The sequence below is a fragment of the Eleutherodactylus coqui genome, chromosome 5 (assembly GCF_035609145.1).
Source record: "Eleutherodactylus coqui strain aEleCoq1 chromosome 5, aEleCoq1.hap1, whole genome shotgun sequence".
Lineage (NCBI taxonomy): Eukaryota > Metazoa > Chordata > Amphibia > Anura > Eleutherodactylidae > Eleutherodactylus > Eleutherodactylus coqui.
Window position 1 is genome coordinate 252053095 of NC_089841.1, and position 24361 is coordinate 252077455.

The window sequence follows — 24361 nt, forward strand, 5'->3', positions numbered from 1 at the left end:
AAGTTTAGAATAATCTTTTGCGCCGTTTCGGGGTGAACGTACATTATATTATAAATAGTCGGAATAAATCCCACATGCCGCAGTCCTCCTAATTACCAGAGAAACATCTCGCTACAAACTGCGCTGCGGAGTCTCCAGAGGCGTTTAGCTGGAAATTCAAACTCATTGAAAGTCACACCCCGCAGCAGCGATCCAGTATGTGCTTGCCGTCTCCCCCGGCAACAGAACACATTGTCAGCAAACACATACTTCTGGAACGGACCACACCTAAGTGACTCCCTCCTCATCTGTCGACTACGAAAACGTCTGGCTCGAACAATGCCATACAGAACGCGGGCAGAGCTTTAATAGCTGTCATTACATGGAGTTACTCCTCCGATCTCACATCTGATAATACTTCCAGATTCATTAACCCCTTCATGGCTACTCCTAACATACATGGAAACTTTTGTTTTTAATGATAACCCTTTAATACTTTGTAGTTATTACGTGTCCAAGAACATTGAAGGCTACAAGAAGGACGATATAAAATGGCTACACAAAAATGGGAACGTTTTTATCGTCTTAGCAGTTAAAGGGAACCTGTCACCTACTTTCAGGGCGGCTTCAGATGAGCGGAAGCGCAAAAAAGCTTGTTCCAGCGCAATATATTTGAGCTGTGAAGAAGGGTTTATTGCATGTGTGCCTGCACAATGACAGTGCGCATTCGCACAGTAATCGCCGCTACGTGGGAATAGCCCCCAGCCTGATTTACATGGCTATTATCCAAATTAGCTGCCAAAGTTCGCTGGTTTGCACTTTGTTTTGGGCATACCCGCGTGTACATATGTGGGGACCTTTGGTACACAAATGCGCACAAAAGTAGAGCAGGTCAACTTTTTGGTGCACAAGCAAAAAAGAACTTTGAGAATGATCTTTTATTTGCGCGCATTCTCTGGGCAATGCACGCGAATACACATCCTTCTGAAGCCGCCCTTAGCCCTATAAACTAAATTTATGTGTTGAGACCTTAAACAGACAAGCACATGCGCAAATACGCTCGCCGGTACGAAGCATATTTGTGCATGAGAAAGTCAAAAGTTTTTACTTTCACAACAGTTCAAACTCCGCGCTATAGCGCACGCCAAAAAAAAGGTGGAAAGATATTCACACGAATAAAAGATACATGTAAGAAAGATAGAGTGAGGCATATCTTTTCTCGTGCGTAGGATTTGCTCACGAGAAACATCCCCGCGACGACGAATCCATAGAAATCAATGGCTTCCCTTTGCCGCGTTTTGCGCAGGTGATTTTCATACTTGCAAAAAGCTCCGCAAACACATTTGTCTGTTTAAGCCCTAAAAGAAGGCGACCCTCTGAGGCGGGGGATGGAAGCGTTAAGGCTTATTCACACAAAGGCATTTGCTCTGCGAATGGGTTCATTCACACTTTTGCTTTTGCGCGTGTATTTTGCATATGGAAAAAAAAACTTTTTTGGTGCGAATTTGCGCACCTAAGGCACCATAGAAGTCTATGATAGCCCGCTAGTGCGCATTCAACCCTTGTGAAATTGCACATTTTCAGTGGCAAAGCGTTAACACCGGAGACTAAGGCCTCTTTCACACGAACAAAAGCAATATCGCTGCTCCAAAATCGCTGCGATATTGCCGCCATGTACGTGTGATCTTGTAGCGTCAGTGATTCTTTTTTTGTGTGAAAAATGTCGCATCATGTCGCTGCTACCCGCGATTTTATCACAAGAAGATTAATAGGAGTTTCTAATGTTAAAAATTAGAGATGAGCGAGTATACTCAGTAAAGGCAATTGCTCGAGCGAGCATTGCCTTTAGCGAGTACCTGCCCGCTCGAGACGAAAGGTTCGGGTGCCGGCAGCGGACAGGGAGCTGAGGGGGAGAGCGGGGTGGAACGGAGGGGAGATCTCTCTCTCCCTCTCTCCCCCCCGCTCCCTCCCGCTGACAGCCTCTACTCACCGCTCCCCAGCGCCGGCACTCGAACCTGCAGTCTCGAGCGGGGAAATACTCGCTAAGGACAATGCTCGCTCGAGCAATTGCCTTTACCGAGTATACTCGCTCATCTCTATTAAAAATGTATCACATCGCATGAAAATCGCAAGAACGTGCTTTGCAATAAACAAGGAGGCTCCATAGGGAAACATGGGCTACAAAAATGAGCAAGTCGCAGAAAGAAAGAGCATGTCGCGATTGTTTTACTCGCAACATAGCATCAGTGAAAACATTGCTGATGTGAAGGAAACCATTGGAAGCCATGGGCTTCATATACATGCGATTTGTAGCACTGCCGCATCGCTACAAAATCGCAGCCTTATCAGGCTGCACAGCCACTTCCATCACGGCGCGGGTGTATTCCAATGTGAACGGTCCCAGCAGCGCAGAAAGTACAGTAAACAGCGCCAATATGTGTGCAGTAGTGCGACCTTCACAGCGCAAAAAGTCACGTGAAAAATATCTGCACCTACGCTTGTGTGAAGAATCCCTTAGTGTTTTACTTACCTCCCCCGTTGTTCCCCTGATGTCAGCGATGGAAGCTGCTGCTCAATGCATTGAAGCGCTGCTAAGTAGTCCGCAAGTTCCAATTCTATAATGGGCGGACTACTTATCAGCACCGCTCAATGAATTCCTTGGCATCAAATTCTGCTGCGTCCCAGATTAATTTTTCGCATTGCACACCGCAAGTCGTAGTAAATTCTGGATCAGAATCTACGGTAAGCCATGCAGATTTTGATGCAGAATTCCGAAGCGCCAAATTCCACCTGCAAAATGTTCCAAAAACACGTTCATCCATCGAAGCCCTAAGGGCGGTCACAGACGGGCGTAAGCACTCATGTGTTTGCACAGTGGAGTGTTTTGTGCATGCGTGCCTGTGCAAATACCGTGTGCATTTGCGCAGGTACCGCTACTTTACATAGGAGGGGAATCACCCTTGCCCTGATTTAAATTGCTACTATGCTAAATGAGATTCTAATGTTCATGAGTATGCGCAGCATTTTGCGCATACTTGCGTGTACTTATGGGCAACACACTGTGGAATTGTGCAGGAAAAAGAACACTCTTCCACAGCGCCTGCGTGCACAATCTTATATGGTCACGGATTGTACTGCTACCCCTGGACCGGAACTGCAGTCTGGGTGAGTGGAATGCCTCTAGGGATGCTACCTGGCTCAAAGCCAATAGGAATGTTGCTATTACTACTAGGAATACTATAGGGGGTCACTTATTACTACTGGTGCCAATATAGGGGACATTATTACAACTTAGGCCACTATGGCGATCACTATAACCACTGGGGTCACTATTACTTTTGGGGCCACTTTTCGGGGCTTACCTATTACTACTGGAGCCCCCATAGAGGTCACCATCACTATTTGGGCCATTATGGGACTACTATGGGGGTCAATATTACTTTTAGGGCCACTATATGGGTCATTTATTACTACTGGGGCCAATATAGGGAACACTATTACTACTGGAACCACTATGGGAGGCGCTATTACCATTGGGGCTACAATGGGGGTTGCTATTACTATTGGGGCAACTATGGTAATCACTTGTTGCTACAGGGGACAATGCAGTGGACACTATTACTACTAGAGCCACTATGGGTATCACTATTACCGTTGGGGCTACTATAGGGGCACTATTACTTTTCTGGCCACTATGGGGGTTGCTTATTACTACTGGGGCCAATATAGGGGACACTATTACTATTGGAGCCACTATGGTGTCACTATTACTATTTGGACCACTATAGGGGTTACTATTAGTACTGGGCCACTATGGGGGGGTCACTTGTTGCTGCTGGGACCACAATGGGAGTCACTTGTTGCTACTGGGCCAATATAGGGGACACTATTACTAGTGCAGCCACTATGGCGATCACTATTACCATTGGGGCTACTATGGGGGTCAATATTACTTTTGGGGCTACTATGTGGGTCACTTATTTCTACTGGGGCCAATATGGGGGACACTATTACTACTGGAGCCACTATGGGTAGCGCTATTACTACTGGAGCCACTATGGGGGTCACTATTACTATTTGAACCACTGTGGGGATCTCTATTACTACTAGGGCCACCTACATAAGTGATATTTACTATTGGGGCCACTATAGGCATCCCTATTACAACTGGGGCCAATATAGGGGTCACTATTACTACTGGAACAACTATGGGGTTCATTATTACTAATGGGACCACCTGTATAAGAGACAATTAAAGGGGTTGTCCCGAGGCAAAACATCAAAATTTTACATTAGCCCATTCCCCCTGTCACCCCCCGGCATAAAATAGCACTTTAAAGCGGTTTTTAAACCGCTTGCTACTCACCGATGTGATGAAATATGAACTTATAAAAATCTTCTCCCTAAGATGGCCACCGGTCCTTTCCCAGGGATGTGCCGCGGTTTTCTCCGATGGTGCACCGCGGGTCTTCTCCCATGGTGCACCATGGGCTCTGTGCGGTCCATTGCCGATTCCAGCCTCCTGATTGGCTGGAATCGGCACACGTGACGGGGCGGAGCTACGAGATGACGCGTAGAAGGGGGCAGAGCCAGAACGCTGCTCGTGCCCGGACCGACCAGAAGGGAGAAGACCCTTCTGCGCAAGCGCGTCTAATCGTGCGATTAGACGCTGAAATTAGACGGAGCCATGGAGACGGGGACGCCAGCGCAGGGAAGGTAAGTGAATAACTTCTGTATGGCTCATATTTAATGCACGATGTACATTACAAAGTGCATTAATATGGCCATACAGAAGTGTATAACCCCACTTGCTGCTGCGAGACAACCCCTTTAATACTCGGGCTACTATATGTGTCAATATTACTACTAGGGCCACTATGGGCAACCCTATTACTACTCGGGCCACTATGAGGGTCATTATTACCACTGGGGTCACTATTACTACTGCGGCCACTATGGGGTTTACAATTAGGCCTCGTTCACATGGGTGTAAGTGCATTTTAGTTGTGCAAATATCCTGTGTATTTGCCTTTGTACAGTACAGTGCAATAGGTCAGAAAGTACCTTCGCACTAGGCCTTGTAAATTGCACTTACTTTTGGCTCACGCTCTCTCTCTCTCGGGGCTCACTCTTTTTTCACCACAGATACACGCATGCTAGTGAACCTTTCTTCATCTTCCATTCTTCACCACCTGAGGGTTGAAGGTACCCCCATGTGGCTGGCACTCTGAGGCAATGGACTCCCTTTCCCGCTCTCACGCACTCAGTTATCACCTCACTCATACCACATGACAGGACATAAATTGATACATTTACAAACAATCTCCAGGCTCTTGCAAACACTTAACCCATCACACGCTGCAGCTGTGCAATACATATGACTAGACAGATTTGCACAGCGCACCAACATAAGACATGACATGTATGAGATTATGGAGGGGGCCAGGAAAGAATGTACTTGGCCACTACAGTGCGATGCCGGAAAAACAATGCGGCATGGCCTATCTTTGGGCGTGTCCTTGCATAGCCCATTGGTTTCAATGGGGCAGGCAAAGCATTGCATCACGGGCTAGGTGTACGAGAGTGCGATACGATGCAGTGCAAGGTTTCCCATTGGGGTGCATTAAAAGAGGTATAGGGGCGAAGGACGAGAACATTATCCTCCCACTATATAAGGCACTTGTCAGGCCTCACATGGAATACTGTGCACAGTTCTGGTCACCGGTGCTCAGGAAAGATGTCACAGTGCTTGAGGGGGTTCAAAGAAGGGCAACTAAACTAATACATGGAATGACTGGACTGGAATACCTAGAGAGGCTATCAAAATTGGGATTATTTACTCTAGAAAAAAGACGGCTAAGGGGTGATCAAATAACCATGTATAAATACATGAGGGGACAATACAAGGATCTCTGCCATGATCTGTTTATACCCAGGACCATGACGGTAACAAGAGGACATCCGCTACGTCTAGAGGAAAGCAGGTTTCATCACCAACACAGAAGGAGGTTCTTTACTATAAGGGCGCCCACCCACTGGCGATTTTTTTTCCCTGCGAAATTCGCAGCATTTTTTTCTCTGCAGGGGTCTATGGGACTTGTAATGTTAAAATCGCGATTTCGCGGTAAATTGCGATTTTGCGCGATCGCGATTTTAACAAGTCCCATAGACCCCTGCAGAGAAAAAAATGCTGCGAATTTCGCAGGGAAAAAAATCGCCAGTGGGTGGGCGCCCTAAGAGCAGTTAGACTGTGGAACTCTCTGCCTGAGGATGTGGTGATGGCAAAAATCAGTAGAAGAGTTTAAGAGGGGACTAGATGTCTTTCTAGAGCGGAAGGATATTACAGGATATAAATTTTAAGCGACCAGAGGTTTGTTGATCCAGGTCTACAGGCAGGTAGGAACTATCAGAGGTTGATCCAGGAATTAGTCTGACTGTCATTAGGGAGTCAGGAAGGAATTTTTCTCCCGAAAGGGCTAATTGGCTTCTGCCTCTTGGTTTTTTTTGCCTTCCTCTGGATCAACAAGGAGGTTGAACTAGATGGACATTGTCTTCATTCAGCCTAACATACTATGTTACCATGTATTGAAATTATTGGAAAAACACTCCGCAATCCAAAGAAGTGATGCAAGACGTTTTTGATACAAAAACGCCTTGCATCGAGGAAATCGAATGTTGACGAGCGCGATATCCGGACGTGTTTCATGGCCTAATATCGCACTCTCCCATGTGAAATAAGCCTAAAGGGTAATTCACGCGAGCGTAAATACGCAGCGTATTATAAGCGCAATACGCAGTGAATAGAGAGCATTGATTTCAATTGGTTCATTCACAGCTGCGTATATTTCAGGCAACGTTCGGTCACATGAAAAAGAAAACGCAGCATGTTCCATCTTGGTGCGTCTTATGCACCAAAATAGCCTACTGAAATCAACGGGCGGGTGTAAATATACAGTAAATACACGCGATATTTTACGCGCGTAAGTATTCAAGAAGATTTTTTTAAAACTGCTAATAGCCAGAAACACACAGGAAATCGGCGTATTTTGTAGCGCCGAGCATTCATGGACCAAAATACACAATACGGCCGTGCGAAAGAGCTTTAAGGCTTGGTTCACACGGGGCGTAATTGCCGTGGAATTTCCACACAGACTTTCTGCACAGAAATTGTGCCAGCGGCTTTTTATCCTGGGATTGGCCAGCAATGTGGACGAGATTTGCAAAAATTTCGTCCCAACGCTGCAGCCGATCTGTTGCAGGCCAAGCCGCGATGAGATTGATATGCCACGCAGAATTCAAAGAGGCGGCATGTCAATTCTTTCATCGTTTCCATGGCGGTCTCTCTCATCTCTATGGGGAGAGATGGCCGCGCAGAATGCAGGCGGAGAAGCTGCTCCAAAATCCGCAGCGAAAAGCCGCGGGTTTTGAAGCTGCATTTCTCCCATGGAAATCTCGCTGTATTTCCGTGCGGTTATTCCGCAAGATTTCCATTGGATTTCAGTCCCATGTGACCCAAACCTTAGAATTACTGAGTGATACTAGCAGTAGCGACTATGTTCCAGCTAAAAGAGTGGGGAAATCATTATTGTGCTCTCCTGCAATGGGTCTCGGGTTTATAGGATATCGTCTTTTAATGACTCTGATGCAGCCATATTTAAAGGGGTTGCGAACGCGCTTCATGCGACTCTATGGGACTGACAGGGATAGCAGGGTACAATCCCTTGACTACTTCCAGCAGTCCCATATGATGAATAGAGCAGCAGTGTGCGCGCAGAACTACGGACCCCACCAATCAGATGCATAGGGCAGATTCAGACCAACGTATGCGGTAATACGTTCACCCGTACAGAACATGTATTCACATGAATGAAGGAAGGAGATGGCAAGAAACAGGCTGATACGTCCGTGCTAGCAGATCGATCGGGGGTTTTTGTGACCAAAATGCCAGTTCAGCACCACGGCATAAAGAATCGCTACTTTCCTGAAGTGATGCAAGGTGGTGTTAATACGGAAACGCCTCGCATCCGTGGGGACATCATTTCACAGCCGGATATCGCGCTCGCCCGTGTGAAATTAGCCTGACTCTGAAGTTAGGTGAAAAGTTGTTTCCAAAGAACTCTTTAAAGCAAAGACAGTCCCTACGTTTTCCGTGTGGCTCCTTCCTAACATCTCTGCTCAGTATTCTGAGCAGAAACAGGGCCTTTACAACGGAGCAGCCAGCCAATTACTATATACTCTGCTGGCAGGGGACTTGCGGATGCCGGGTTTTGTATGCGCTCTCTGACTGCTGGCCTGCACTCTGCTGTCTCGCTGTTTGGAGACTCTCCTCTGAAGGTGTTCTGGGTGTGTCGGCATTACCTGTTCTTGACTTGCAGAAGTCTGTCTGCTGATCTATTATAAGCTGGACTATTAGAATAACTGGTTCCTTGTTCTGTGTGGTTTTATAATGTGTAACATCTGTGCCCCTGCTCCCCGCTGCCACCTAGGAAGACCCCGGGCTGCCCTCGGTTCCTAATGGGGCAATTACTCTGCTTCTAGGCAGGTTTTTCTGTTCCTGATAGGCATGGGTCAGATACTTTGTTGCTGCTCCCAAATATCTAATGATGACCTATAACTCATCAATAGCAAAAGTTCAAAATCTACTGTGAAAATCTTTCTACATTCTTATTTGGGAATTATTCCAAAGGGGACTTGAACTTGTGATCACCTGAACTATATAAAGCAATACTTCAGTATTGCATTATATATTGAGTTTCAATGTTCATTTCAGTGATTTTCAATGCATGGTAGCCCTTAGATCCTTCATGAGTTTCCGAGCTGCCATGCTAGTCCATCGGCACCTTGTGGTCATGTCCCGCGGGGGACCGATGCGATCCGGCGGGGGAACTCTTGTCCAACTAACTATTTAGACACTTGGTGCAGCATCAAAAGGGTTAACAGCCGCATTTGGAGTCAGTTCCAATCACTGCACTTGCTGTGAAAAGTAGCTGACAGTTCCTGAGTAGAGATGAGCCAGCATACTCGCTAAGGCAAACTACTCGAGCGAGTATTGCCTTATGCGAGTACCTGCCCGCTCGTCTCTAGAGATTCGGCTGCCGGCGGGGGGTGGGGAGCGGCGGGGGAGAGCGGGGAGGAACGGAGGGGAGATCCCTCTCTCACTCTCACCCGCTCCTCCCTGCTCACTCCCACAACTCACCGCTCACCCGCACTGGCAGCCGAATCTTTAGAGACGAGCGGGCATGTACTCGCATAAGGCACTACTCGCTTGAGTAGTTTGCCTTAGCGAGTACGCTCGCTCATCTCTATTCCTGAGCCAGCTCCATACAACTCTCACAACCACCCAACGTATGTATGTGTATGGCGATTGTGAAGGGGTTAAAAGTGATGGCAGGAGATGTATGTAGATGAGTAGTCTGATTAAGCAACTTCTGGAGGGAGCAACATCCCCGGACCCCTTACTTACCTGTTTGATTTCTGTTCAGAAGGAAACCGTCCAATTCCTGAAATCGCTAATCACAAGTAATTTGCACTAAATAGAAGACCATTTTATATTCAGTTGTTAGAAACAAAACACAGAGGCGTTGTGGAGCTTTACAACATTTTAATGTATACATCATGGTTCTAGAATGTGTTTACCAAATACTAAGAGTCTCAAGACAGTAAAATTCCCCAAAAATGGCACATTCATATATGCAAAGGTCAAAAGGAAATGTTTAATTTGCCATGGAAACAAGTGGTACTGTGTGACTTTCCGCTTTAGCTTAAACAGCAATACACATCGCACGGCTCGACGACAAAGACTAAACTGTTAATCAGGGGTAGCAAGTAGGCATCTGCACATACAGTGATACAAATATACCGTGATGAATACAGAAGTCTCCAGGCACTGGATCCCCACCCTGTTAAACTTACAAGTGTGTTTCCTTTGGTGCCAAGGTGGAAAATGTGAATTGTAGAAGTTGACAGAGAATTGAAAACGTAATTTCAACAGGATTTGACCAAATTTCCAGTGACATTAAATCTTAGTATTCCAGGGGTTGTCCCACCTGACCATGACCAAAAACAATAAAAGAAGCAATCAACACTCACCTATCTTCTTCTCCCACAACGGCACTCACCACCCTCCCAGTCTGCAGTATATTGTATTTCATGTCAGCCCTGGGAACCTTTGCTAGTCCCCAGCCTACCATGGCAACCATTGGCACCCTCCCTCCACATTGTGAGGGGAGCCACCGTGAGTGCGATGGAGAACGTCCCCCTCCATCTGATAGCTAAGATAATACGGTGAGGATTGACAGTGCATGCAAGTTGTCAAATAACTCCAATCATAATCGTTTGTGGCGGGTTTCAGCTGTTTCAGACAGCTGGCATCTGCTGGGTATGCAGCGGGTTTGGCTTATGAGCCGGCTTCATACTTAAACCCATACCTTGGTGACATACATGTAAATCATAAAGCACCAAAGGGTTAAGTAGTTAGGTAGTCAACAAAACATTTTTTTTATTAAAGGGGTTTTCCAAGATTTCTTTTATATAGTTTTGACCCAGTGTGCCCAAAGTATATAAAAGAAATATACTACTTGCCATGGCGCTGGGCCGCAGTGGCATCTGACAGGTGACATTACCCGGTCAGAAGGCCAGCTGACGTCCCGTAAATATGTGATGTGGGCTTCTAATGTAATATGCCTGTCCGGCCTCCTGTTTGTAGCGGTCATTTAAACAACCCATGTGACCGCTGCCACCCAAGTAAACACAGGACCGGAGCAGTGGCAGGGGAGCAGCATGGCAGGGGAAGGGGAGTTGTATGTTTTTTTTATTTTACAACACACTTCGTCCCCCTACTGCCACTAATGTAAATTAAAAAATACACTGATCATAACGATTTCGCAGATGGTTTTCAATAAGGTCTATCATGTTTCCATCACACATCTCCAGTGATTTAAGAGTAATGAGTGCAATTAAAATAATAATAATAGTAAGCCCCCATTCACATCTGCATTAGGGCTCCGTTAGGGGTTCCCGTTTTTTTTCCTCCATTTTTGGAACAGAGAAACTGAAGTAAAACGGAAACAAATAAACCTGTTTTTTCCCCCATTGATTTCAATGGGTTAAAAAAAACGGAAAGTAAATGGAAGGCTTTCATTTTGGTTTTCCGTTTTTTAACCTGAACAAGTAACTCCGTCTGCTGCGGAGCTCTACTCAGATGTGAATGGGGCCTACATTTAGGAAGAAGAGGGCTACATAATTCCGAACTAAATGTGGTGCTACAAACTTTCCGGACAGAGGAAATACCAAAGAAAACATTTACTGGTCAGATAATAGCAGAAGACGTGTTGTAAAGTAGAGGATATGTAGATTCCCCAAGATGATCTGGCAAAAGTACAAGAGCTAAATAAAAAAAAGTCCATGAACAAAAACATTGGGGAAGCACCAATTATAGTATGAATCACTATAGTATAGTATCACATGATCAAAGTGAAATGTTCTGGCTGTCATGGATTAAGGTGGTTCCCCACCTGCGTCAAGGGCTCCGCTTTACTGTTCATTTCGCTTTCCGCTCAGCTACCCAGCTCTTAGCTGGAAGAAGAAGCGCTGCATGCAGCGCTTTTTCTTCCGTTACTTTGTGCCGGATCTATGACAGAACCTCCAACCGGAAGTTCCAACGCTGATGTGAAACCACCCTAAAGGGGTTTTCGCACCTCAGGCTTTTATGACAAACAGCTCATTAGCTGTTTCCTCCCATTAACTTGAGTGGCCACATCTTCGCTGCAATGGTGACCAGGCATTCTCCGACCGAAGAGTCTACTATGATTTGACATTTAAGCAAAAAAATTTGTGGTTAGAAAATCACTTTAAGGGTGCATTCACATATATCGGCTGGGTATTCACGCCGGCCTATATACAGCGTCCCTCTCTTCAGGGGAAGGAGGCTGGAAGAGCCGGGAGCAGTGCTCTGAGCCCCCACCCCCTCTCTGACTCCTCTCCGCCCCTTCTACACTATTTGCAATGGGCCGACTCAGAAAGCTCTATATTTGGGCAGTACATTGTCTGTGTATTGCGCAGACAGCACATAGGCCCATTGTAGCCAATTAGGCTATTGACTTAAAGGAGATGTCCCGAGGCAGCAAGTGGGTCTATACACTTCTGTATGGCCATAATAATGCACTTTGTAATGTACATTGTGCATTAATTATGAGCCATACAGAAGTTATAAAAAGTTTTATACTTACCTGCTCCGTTGCTAGCGTCCTCGTCTCCATGGTGCCGACTAATTTTCGCCCTCCGATGGCCAAATTAGCCGCGCTTGCGCAGTCCGGGTCTTCTGCTTTCTTCTATGGAGCCGCTCGTGCCAGAGAGCGGCTCCGTGTAGCTCCGCCCCGTCACGTGCCGATTCCAGCCAATCAGGAGGCTGGAATCGGCAGTGGACCGCACAGAAGAGCTCCGGTCCACGAAGGTAGAAGATCCCGGCGGCCATCTTCACAGGTAAGTATTGAAGTCACCGGACCGCCGGGATTCAGGTAAGCGCTGTGCGGGTGGTTTTTTTAACCCCTGCATCGGGGTTGTCTCGCGCCGAACGGGGGGGGGGGGTTTAAAAAAAAACAAACCCGTTTCGGCGCGGGACATCTCCTTTAAACATTTTTTCATGATCAAGAAAAGCATATGCAATGCCATGTGTAGGGTCTGGGAATATCAGACAGCAAACAGACGGGTGTCCATGTGCCGTCCGATGTGAGTGGCGCCCAAGTTTCACTCGCATATGGTCGTTTGAATATGGCGTAAATTAGAAGCTGGCGAGTCCCCTTACAGTACAAGAAATCCAACTATTTAACCAAAGCAACTCTATTTTCAGCCAGATACAATGCTCAGACCCAAAATCAGAGATATAGTAAGAGGCATATTTAGTAAACTTTATACGTCAATGTAAAAGTTGCACATTTTAGCCACACGCAATCTTGTGCACCAAAATGGGCAATTTGTTGCTATTTTATGCCAGCCCTAACACTTTTCAAAGCAGTAGACAGGGCTTGGGGGATGGGACCCCTTTCAGCCCATCAGATTTATTGTAGCCCATTATAAAGTGGCATAAATTATACTAGCGATCTACATAAGCTCGTAGTTGGCACAGTTTTTAGATTTGGCACACGGACGGCACGAAGATGCCCCAAATGTATTAAGAGGCCTGTGTATTTCACGCTAGTGCAGCCTTTATGTATAAAATGCTGGTCTATGTAAGTTCTTTAGGTAAACTGAAGTATAGGGATATTGCAAAAGGAGGCATTGAAGTGAAAAGGGAAAAAGACCAAATAAGACACAAGCTGTGTACCTAGACTTCTGTGCCGTAAGTACCAATGATATCAGCATTCACTGCCCAAAACTAATTGTAAAAAAATCCAAAACAATTCTTTGTGCAGTAACGCATTAAATTAGGTATACAAACATAAGATAATTAGTAATATCTGCAGCTGGATTTTGGTCCCTCATATAATATAAGTATAAAAAGTTGCAAGATCTGATGTCACGGTGTTAATGTGATGGTTAAAACTACATATTCATAAAGGGGTGATCTGGCATAGTTTTTATATATCTATGAATTCTTATGCTTTAGAGAAGAGTTTCCCAAACGCCAGTCCTCACGACCCCCCAGTAGGTCATGATTTGAGGATATCCTATAGAGAGAACACCTGCAGCAATGTCTCAGGCACTGACAATAATCAGATCACCAATACAATACTAAGGAAATCCTGACCCTTTGGGAACGGAGTGGAGTTTGGGAAGCATTGCTCTGGAACATAAAATACCGCATTCAAAATATTCCATTTGCCATGCACATACAAGCTTTTACATAGAGGCTGCTCAGTACTGAGCGTAACTATAAAAACAGAGAGAAGACCATCTCCAATATAATATTAGAGAAAAACGTATGATGGATACTACAAAGCCAAGTTCACACTTTTACAAACTGGTCCAAACTAAATGAAAAACTGATGACAAACTGCTCCTGATGCATTACACCCAACCTAAAGGGGCCCATACACATAGGAAAAGTGTGGTCCGAAAAGCCCAGTTTTAACCAGCTCGTCGACCATTGTTTGAGAATTATATGCAATGGCCCTCAGCAGAATGCCAAAGCTATGAACTCTCAGCTTGGGCCTTTTCGCTTGCTGCTGGTTGAAGCTACACGTGTTTGGCGCGATCATCAGAATACAGTGGATCATTTGCCAACTCTGTTGGGTTTTTCTTACTTTAGATTTTTGGCCCTTTTAGACAAAACGGGAATCTAACGATTTCTGTTTGCCCAAGCGAACGAGCTGGTGACGTCATGTCTGGCAGGTTGTAGGTTGGATCCTTGATGCTATGTACGATTGAACATTGAAAGGCCACATCCCAGCCAATACTGATCTCAGGTGTGGTGGCCAGTTGCACAGAAGGATATTTACAGAGATGGGCACTATGGATCTGCAATACAAAAACCTTCCAGATTACATTGCATATGTATTATGCATCTAGGTCACTGATGGGTTGCCCTTTAGTCAGAAAATTGTATTATACAAGACAACCTGTTTTAATGCGGGTGTAATATAGATCAGATATGGATGCGCCCATATTTTGAACTCTCCATAGACTTTAATGGGCACGTTACAGATGAACTTAATGCATTCCACATTTTAAAAATTCGTATGTACCCGGGCTATTTTCATTAAACCTACTCGTTTGCAGCAATCAGGTTCTGTTCACAATAGAATCCATTTTACAGCGGAGCCATGACGGCTATGCCAAATGTGTTTGAAAAAAACATATCCTGACAAAACTCATTGAATTATAATGGGATCAGTCCAGTTTCACTTGGAGGTTCTGATATTTCTTAATGGCAAGAAAAGCACGGTAGATTATGCTATTTTTGCCATTAAAAATCTGAAAACCTTTGAAAGAAACCGTAACATGTAAGTTTAATCGGAGACCTCTTATACCACTGAGCATCCTATGCAACACTTCAGCCAGTCTGTCACTATACCGTAGTGCCTGCAGTCTGGGCACCATTAGGGAACTGGAAAGTTGCCTTCAGATATCGAGAAGTGTATCAACATCATCCCAGGTGAAGTTTATATTAAATACTAACAGGACAAGGATTGCCTTATTGGTTGCTATGAATGTATATTAAAAGGGTATTCCCAGAACTAACATTTATCACCTATTCATAGGATAAGTGATGAATGTCTGATCGTTGAGGGTCCTACTGCTGGAACCCCCACCAATGAGAGTTGGAGGTTGTGTGCCCCCATTTCCACCATACTGCACATCCTATATCACCCCATAAAATAATTCTGAAACAGCTCTAGGTTGTGTTATTTTTGTTATTCTTTAAATGTATGATTGGCTGGGTTGTGCTGGAACCTCCATTCGGAGGTTCTGGCACAGACCCGGCACAAAATACTGGAAAAAAACTGCATGCAGCACCATTTTTTCCAGTAAGATGCCGAGCAGCTGAGCGGAAACCAAACGGACCCCATTATAGTCAATGGATTCGTTGGTCACTGTTCAGTTCCATTATAAGACGGACTCATTCGACCAGGAGATTCCCCTTTCCTACTTCTTGAAGGAAGCAGGAAAACGGAACCCTCGAGGCAGATGTGAAAGCAGCGTAAGTTGACAACTGACTGTTATCATTGCCCTCGTCAATATGCTATGACCCTATACTGTCTGAAAGTCTATTCATAAATCTCTTAAATACTATCTCTTATATACCAGGCACTGTACACCACACTATTCTTCCTGTCAAAATGACAAGAGACCTCTACAGAACCCTGACTGACCCATTATAAGTCGATGTGGCACAGTGTTGTGGGTTGCCATTATTAACAGAAGCCGTGATACAGAAGTTAAAGGGGTTAACCCCCCCAAAAAACTCTCCTATTCTAGGAGAGGTGGTTTACAGTGCATTCACATTTAGCAGATTTGGTGCAGATTTTGCACAGTGAAAAAATATGCACCAAAATCTGCACCGTTTGGTGCAGATTTTGTCGCCAATCCACAGTAGACTTCACAATTTTAATTGAAGACATGAAATCTCCTGTGGATCTGCATCATTATCCACAAGAAGCGGTATAGTTTTTGCTGTAGATTTTATCAAATTTGCCATGTGTGAACGCACCCAAATGTATGATCGCTCGGTGCCTTTCTCCTGCGCTCCCAGGGATCACTGGAACACTGCACCCCGATTCTAGTGAATGGAGCGGTGGTATGCTTGCATGTCAACCGCTACATTCACTTCTATGGGACTGAGGGAGACTATCTCCATAGACAATGAACAGAGCGGTGGTCACAGATGTGCACAGCTGCTCCATTCACTAGGGGGCATCTGGGTGCACCATTCTTGTGATCCCTGGGGTCCCAGTGGTTAGACCTCAGTGATTGTATACTTATTACCTACCCTGTGGATAGATATAAACTCTTTGGTGGGATAACCTCTTTAAACTGCACTGCAATATGTCATGGTTGATTTTAGTCTGTCAGTATAGTTCTGACTAATTCCAAATGGAAGGCCAGAGAATTCTTTATCCTGGAGAATATGATATAGATCCAGATCCATAGAAGTAAATCAATGCTATACCGGTGGTTACAAATGACATTAAAAAGTAAAAGTATAGCAAAAGAGAAAGGTTCATGTAAGGGTTAAATATTGTAACAAAACCTTTGTAGCTTTCACTATGGTATATGCCGAGTTGTTTTTCCACTTTTTTCTGTTACTATGATTGTTGGAAGCTTTGATACTGTGTGCACTTTTGGACTATGGCTAAGAAACTATTCCCTGTATTGGATTTGTGGGTGTGCTGCTGATCTCTATTGCCAAAGGTACAACTAAAACCTCATTACATGTGTGGGCGGATGTGTAGCCAATACTCTTTGGTGCACTTGCTCGCTACTTATCTGAAATCATGTATTTTCTGATATGACTTCAAACTACTTCCTTAAAAGCCTCCAAGATATAACAAAAAGTACCACTTCCTTACTGTCCCCCTCCACTCACCCACGGTGACATAGCATTCATGACAGTGTTAGGGAACTGGCTGGGGAGAAATAAGTAATAGCCCCTTTAGATTATTGTTGAAAAAAAATTGTTATAATGACCGAAAGTGTGCGATAATCGTTACGTCTAAGCTGAGCACTTTTCATTTGTCGTTCAGTTTCAGCCGGCATACAAAAATAAAAGTAATTTGCAGTTTTGCTGCTAATCTGTGCTGCGGGAGGCGACATTGAGCAGAATCGGTCTCCTTCCTTCTATTTCTATTGGCTGCACTGAAGTGGATATGGGATCAATATACAGAAGCCTGGCTATGGGGACCATGACCGAGTATGGGTGGTTTCACATCTGCACTGGGGATTCCGCTTTCCCACTCCATTCAGGGAGCAGGAAAGGGCAATCCCTACGGACGAACGGTTCTGTTTCTGGATGGAACTAAATAGCACCAGGCGGACCCCATGGACTATATAATCTATGGGGTCTGCCTGCTTTCCCCAAGCTGGCCAGCCTTTGGACAGAAGAAAGAGCGGTATTTTCAGCTGCATCTGTAATAGAACCTCCAACCGAAGATTCCAAAGCAGATGTGAAAGCGGTCCTCCAGAACAGATGCATGGCCTCATATAGCACATTGTATCAGGACTCTCTTTTAGAAGCCTTGCATCTGTGTGTTTCATATGACCAGGACAGATTTCAATAGTTTGAAAGCAAACATTGAATGACTATAAGCTAAGAGTTTGAAAAAACAATCATACAAAGTATATCAGACATTGCAATGTTTCTCTTGTATAGTGAATAAGCCCTAATTGATCAAAGTGGGATGCCCCATTATGTTTAGAGGTTCAAAATGTAATACTAAACATAAAATTACTTTTTCCCATCTTTTCTTTTTTTTTAGAAATCTTGACTTCTTTTTATACATCATAGGTTTAAAAAAAGCAGTTTGATTCAGCAATAGTGTCAATGAGGACATTGTAGAAAAGTGCTGCAAAACATCCGCTTTAAAAGCCTCGTTTTAAAGAGCTTTTCCAATGACAGAATGTTATGACATGTCACTTACGACGTGCAAGCCAATCTCTGCCAATGGGATGGAACCCCCTTGATCTGAAGAGCAATGCAAACATCAGCTGGCAGCCCCCCAGTAATGACATGTTTTGTTGTGTATTAACGACATGCCATAAAAATCTGTCAGTGAAAAAGCATTAAAAGGAATAAGGAAAAACTGTTGATCCTGATTTTTGTCTGAAATCTGTTCCTTTTAACATATTCCACATACATCTGTCTGTTTCCGTCTTGTGAGAAACAGGGCTACAACACTGCGACACAACGTCACTTTGTAACAAATGATCATACCAGAGCATGCCCTGACGACGACACATCACCGTGCCTCAAAAAACACAATGTTGTACACAAACCTCCAAACTCCACTATCATTATCATTACTAGACAACATAAACAGCGGCGCGCGAAAAAGGAACAACACTTTTTTTTTTCTCTATATCTCGATACTACAGAATAGCGCGGGGTTTAGATCTACAAGCCCAATCACTTATCTTCACACAAGTGCCAAGAACATTGCTCACATCTACTACATTAAAACACGGCTTTCACTCGCCTAATATTCTAAAGAAACAATAATAATTGCACTAGAAGTAAACATTAAGTTAGGGTAGGTGGAAATGATGGTACGGAAAAATATCACAAACCACTGCAGCATATTTCCAAAGTACACAGAACTTCAAATACACAAACTTTTTCTTTCAGGGCACCTTTGCTCCAAAAAAACCCGCCGATGTATCAAGAAAGAAATCAAAGCGCATCTAACTTCCCTTTGTTTGTGTAGCATATAAAAAGTTCACAACTCAATGTATTTATCTCCCATGATTATGTCAATAGAGAGAAAAAGTATTCACAAGTTCTGCATGACTATTTAAGCATCATCCCATCTCCAACCTTGAATACAGAATCTTCTCGGATGAAACGTGATCCCCCCCAAAAAAGTTGTGAGCCCTTAACTTGTCACAAAGTTTCACAACCAGTGTGTGCCCAGCTGGAATGTACACCTTACAAAAGAGGAAAGAAGAGGCATATAGGAGCTTGTGTTCCTCCTCCCAAATTAGCCTCTTTAGAACGGCTTCTTACAAAAATAGAAGTCTTAAAACACAGAAAACTTCAAGTTTCAATAAATAAATAGAATATCAACGCCCATAGTGTGGAGGGAGAATGACACTAAGTTACAGAAACTTTTTAAAGTTTTCCCCCTTCCATTCTATGGACATCGATGTCTGAATTGCAAATTGAATCCAATGTGCAATGACCAGATAGCTTTTAATAGACACATCTCATATTCTAGCAAAAATACAATGACATTTATATTTAGAAAATAAATATATATACCTTAAAAAAACATTTCTCAAATATAGGTCCTACTTGTGTTTGGATGCGATGCAGAGAAAAGCTTTGCTCAATTATACTATAGGTCACAACATCTTAAGCCTTTCTGGTCAGGATCCAAGTAGCCTAAATGTACGTCTTCTGAAGACGTTTACAAGTCGGTGGAGTTTTTTTTTAGCTTAGATCAATTATTATTCCTGACTGTAAACAAGAGAAGCATCGGAAGCCACCCAAGGTCTATTGGGCATGTTATGGATCCTGACTCGAAGGCATGAGTCATGTATGATTGGCACAAGTACTATAGATCAGTGACAGGGATGCATCTGCACGTGTTCTAAAAGTAAACTTTTACAGGTTCTACACCCAACTTTTCTTACTTGAAAATAGAATTTTGATCTCAGGGCCGTTAGCTTTAAACGATTGATAGCCTCACTTAATAAATAAGTGGATCGTAAATAAAGCAACACGGTCCCTGGTTTCCGTAAATTAAATATTAAATAATTTGCTTGGCATTTTAAAACACATCACTTTAGTATACAAAAATACATTTAGAACTTAGTGCAATATCCAAAAAAAAAAAAAAAATGTAAGACAGAAGAATATTTAAAGTCTCGCTTCAGACCGAGTGCAATAAATAAAATATATTTCTCAGTCTAAGCACTTCATTGCCATCTACTGTTACAGGACTTTAAATACTTAGCATATCTAAAAAAAAGCATTCTCCGAGAATACGCAAATTCCCTTTAAATAGCTCAGGCAGGTAAGTAGGGTTTAAAGGACTATTTACTTGTACGGTTCACCTGCCTGAACACAAGGCAGAAATGAAGTACTTGTTTCCTATTAGCTCTTTATAGCTTGGTTAACCTCAAGAACTCAAGCTATAATCACCAAATACGTGCATTAAGTTATCGATGACTTGAAGGATGCATGAGTTCATTGATGGTTAAAGCAACAGGTCTGCTATGCTTTCGGCAATGAAATATCAGCCATCCCTATGAATCGTTATACTTGTAACTTTGCTTTATACATTTTAGGGATATACAAATGACGGCTATTAAACCGGGAGGTTCGCAAGCAGATCTGCAGAGGAAGGAGAATGACTCCAAATTTGCAGAATATTTGGCTGCTTGCTTTCATTTCTATGCGAGCAGAAACAGCAAACGATTTTCTTTTGGAGCGTGTTAGTTGGGAATATTTTTATCATGAATGCCTGGCAGCAAAAATAATGTTTCGTTTTAATATCTAGTAATATTCATAATTGCACACATTTGTAAAAACACAGTCTGCCACTCTCTAAAATACCTGCCTATGGGAGGAAAGGCAGTTCATCTGAACCACACCAAAAGCTTTGGCACTGCATAGTAAAATAAAATAGAAGCAATATTTCTATTTACATTTAGGTTTTTCACCGATCCCAGACTTAAAAAAAACACACCGAATGTTGTCCCCCAACATCTAGGTGTAATTGCCCTTTGCTATCCACATCGGCAGACTCCTTTATCCCTCCTTATGTTGTATAGAGCACATTTATTCTGTTTGTGGAGCAACAAATCCAAACAGGTCCAGCCAGTTAAATAAAGGCTGGGTGGAGGGAGGGATTGTATAAGCTCCTTCTCAAGAGGCTCAATGTCATCCTATGGTCTTGAAAACTAATTATAATCCTTGCAGATTATTTGTCGTACTTGTTACAAACAGTATTGTAGTGTTCCTTCCCCTCACATAATGCTTTGTGGACAATAAAGCTCCTTTACCGCATGGTAGAACTGCTGAAGAAGATGTCTCCCGAGTTCCCAAAAAGAGTAGGACTGACAACAGCTTGTATTTTTGGCATATCTGCACGTTCTCCATGTGTGCTATTCTACTACTCCATCAGCACATGGTATATTTTTTTTTTTCTTATTGGTCCCTAAATTTTGCAAAAACAGCTTGCCTCAGGGAAAAAAAAGAAAGAAAAGAAAATGGCAAGACAGCCAAATGAAGTAAATGTTGCGTCTCATTTCTGAGGAGGCTAACTCTGTGGTCTTAACTCTGTGGGAGTCATTTGTTGCCTTTCCTATAACTAGATGTAGTTGTCTTCTTTAACCATTTCAACAAGTAGAGGCATCTCCTGTTTTTGACCCTGGTGAGGTTTTGGCCACAGCTATCTGACAACCACTAGTGACATGGCTCATAACTTTATGTTTCAGTTGAGATACTTGCTCTCGGAGAAGACTGGCAGTGGATGCCAGGTCAGAGTTCTGGGACTTTAGCACTTTCACCTTCTCCTCCAAGCGTGCAATTCGCTCCAACTTCCTTTTACGACACTTTGAGGCAGCAATTCGGTTCCTCAATCTTTTTCTCTCTGCTTTGATCCTCTCCTGTGTCTCTAGATCGATTGGGGAAAGAGAAGGTGGTGTGCTTGTATCTCCGGCACTACCTGCTGGAGCACTAGACTGGGACACATCGGGTACGGTTTGTGGTTCATCTAGAGGACCTCTTACTGTATGCAGTCGATTGAGTCCTGGAAAATGTAATTGTACCGCTGGTGTAGTACTGGCAGTGTTACCGGTATAAGTAGCTGGAGGTGGAGGTTGAGGAAGAGGAGGGCTGAGTTGTGTAGCAGCTGCTGCTGGGTTGAAGCTGCTGAGGTTAGTGTAGACCGGGACCTCTCCGGCTGGATGCAGAGATCGAGTTGGGTAAGGGGGCGAGCTGGTTGCAAGAGCTGATGGGGATATAGGTGCTCCCAATAACTGATTCTGTTTATGTAGATCTGCTAAAGCTTTTACAAAGCCATCCGCAAATCCTTCTTGCTCTTGAGTGATCATCTGTTGGTTACGATATAGGAAGGGATGTGGAATTGTGGTTCCAGGTACCGGTGTACCCTGCGGAGGATTGGCTACCGTAGCAGAACTTGGATTACTGCTGGATGTGGCTGACAGACCTGGATTGGCAGCCTGGATTAGGAGGTGCTCTAATTCAGGAGGAGTAAGTTTAAGTAGATTCAGAGCAGCCACTGAAGCTGGAGGAAGAAGCGTGACATCTGATGAGGTGCTGCCATTGTTGCTACTGCTTGGAGTACTGTTTCCAGCTGGCACTACAATGGCACCACCTTCCGCTGTCACTGCCACTGGATTGAGGTCATTTCCAACCACTACATCACGGCCACCCCCTGAAGATTCACCAAGTCCACTGCCTCCAGCTTGCATCAACTTTAATGCATCACTTCCACGAGTGATAACCTCAGAGAATCCGACCGGAATTCCAGCAGCAACTGGAACTGGAGACGATGAAACAGGTGTCAAGCTTTTCTTTTTAAGGTTGCTTCCGTGTATTATAATGTTGGCACTCATGATTTTATGCTCTGGGGTATACCTGACTCCAGTATCTCCTCCACTAGCCTGGTGAGAGCTTGCGGTACCTCCGGGAGTGCCGCCACTATAGGCTGACATCTGGGCAAAGTCCTGCAAATTCAGGGTATCCTCATGATAAAAAGGAGGCTCCATTTTGACATGATCGGCGGTGGTGCTGGTCATCATCATTCTTTCACTTCCTAATCGTTAACGAGGATAATGAATCTAGATTCACTGTGAAAGTTTTCTGTTAATCCTTAAAAGCTTTAACTACTGCAGAACGGACTCCCACACAAAATCCGAGAGGGATGAAAAAGAATATCTGGTAGCGCGGAATAGACAAGCAAAAACTCCAGGGACCAATTTTCGTCTTATCACCTATGGGGGGAAAAAAAGCCAAAAACATATTATTTGCAAGAAGTAGTGTGTCAAAAACAGCAAGAATGGGGAAGGGGGGTACATGCTACCGAATCACTGCAGCCATGCAAAAGGATGTGTTTGACATCTGCCTACATATAAAAGCACACACACACACACTATATATATATATATATACACAGGCAACAGATGAGCAGTAGTGGAAGTAGTCCCCGCAGTCAGCCAGGATTACAGGGACTACGTTAGCAGTGCAATTATGGCATATCGATGCTCGCTGCCTCTTGGCAAAGTCCACATCTGCCGCGACATCTCTGAATTAAGTGCGGCATGTCGAAATACAAGGCTTAACCCACGCAAGCCCTTACCCCGCAGTCAGGGGGAAGAGATGATGTGCCTCTGCTGCCTCTGTGTCCAGGGAAACTGTAAGCACTGAATCCCCTGACTCCTCACATCACAGAGATGACGGCAGGGAAGAGGTGCATGGGGGGCAGACTGGCGCAGCAGACTCCACGTCCCTCCTTCTTCTCCGTACCCCTAGTCAGAAGCTGAGGAGCGAATGCACCGAGCTAACACCATGACACCCAGCACTTCCCTACTGCTAGATGCTGGATCCTAGTTGGCCATAGGACCTTTGCTGATGTCATGAGCATGTGATTACCTGGGAGGCGTCAGGCTCTGGGCTGTGCTTGGTGAGGAGAAGGGTCAGCATGTGAAGAGAGAGACCAGCTTCATGCCATACTGCTGTGAGCAGGGAGAAGACGTCTTCATGTCAGTGTGTGAGACAGGAAGACAAGAAGGCAAAGACATCTGTGGAGCGCCTTACAGATCTGTCTGTGTCTGCGGCTTACGTAGACAGCTCTGTGGGAGCTACGGCTGTAATGTCATCTATATGCAGGGTTATTACACACCATCTTCCCCAGGGGAAACCGGCTTCACTCCCATTTAGTGGCACTCAGATGATATCAATGGAAACAGAAACTCAAAAGGTTTTGTTGCACAACATCAAAAATGTGCAGAGGGGATGCATGGGCGCCGCCGCCGTCACTGGACGCACGTCTGTTACGTTCCAGCAGGACGGGTGAACAGCGAGCTACGCGATTGTAGTATATTTATAGCTAAAAGGGAGGAATATAATTCAAGAGCAGACACAGAGATCACCAAACAGACCTAACCCGAAATAGAGAAAGGCCGCTGTCAGACGGGCATTTTTTTCTAGCGTTTAACACTGCGCTAAACGCTGTCAAACGCTACCATTGATTTTAATGGG

At 44.3% G+C, this 24361-nt stretch overlaps 1 protein-coding gene across 2 annotated transcripts; it reads right to left on the reverse strand.

Moving 5' to 3' along the window:
* Positions 1–12611: 12611 nt before the first annotated feature.
* LOC136628515 (transcription factor JunD-like) lies at positions 12612–23867 on the reverse strand. 2 transcript variants are annotated; one of them, XM_066604484.1, is made up of 2 exons: positions 23753–23867; positions 12612–23094 (listed from the first exon to the last, which is right to left on the reverse strand). In XM_066604484.1, exon 2 carries the CDS (start codon positions 22903–22905, stop codon positions 21475–21477), a length of 1431 nt encoding a protein of 476 aa, XP_066460581.1. In that variant the 5' UTR covers positions 22906–23094; positions 23753–23867; the 3' UTR covers positions 12612–21474. The 2 variants fall into 2 exon arrangements, with proteins under 2 accessions (XP_066460581.1, XP_066460580.1); XM_066604483.1 differs by lacking the exon at positions 23753–23867 and adding an exon at positions 23460–23671.
* Positions 23868–24361: the final 494 nt, after the last annotated feature.

What these genes read in the sequence shown, in the direction of transcription:
- LOC136628515 (XM_066604484.1), bottom strand. Translation starts at nt 22,905, where the DNA reads ATGATGATGACCAGCACCACCGCCGATCATGTCAAAATGGAGCCTCCT.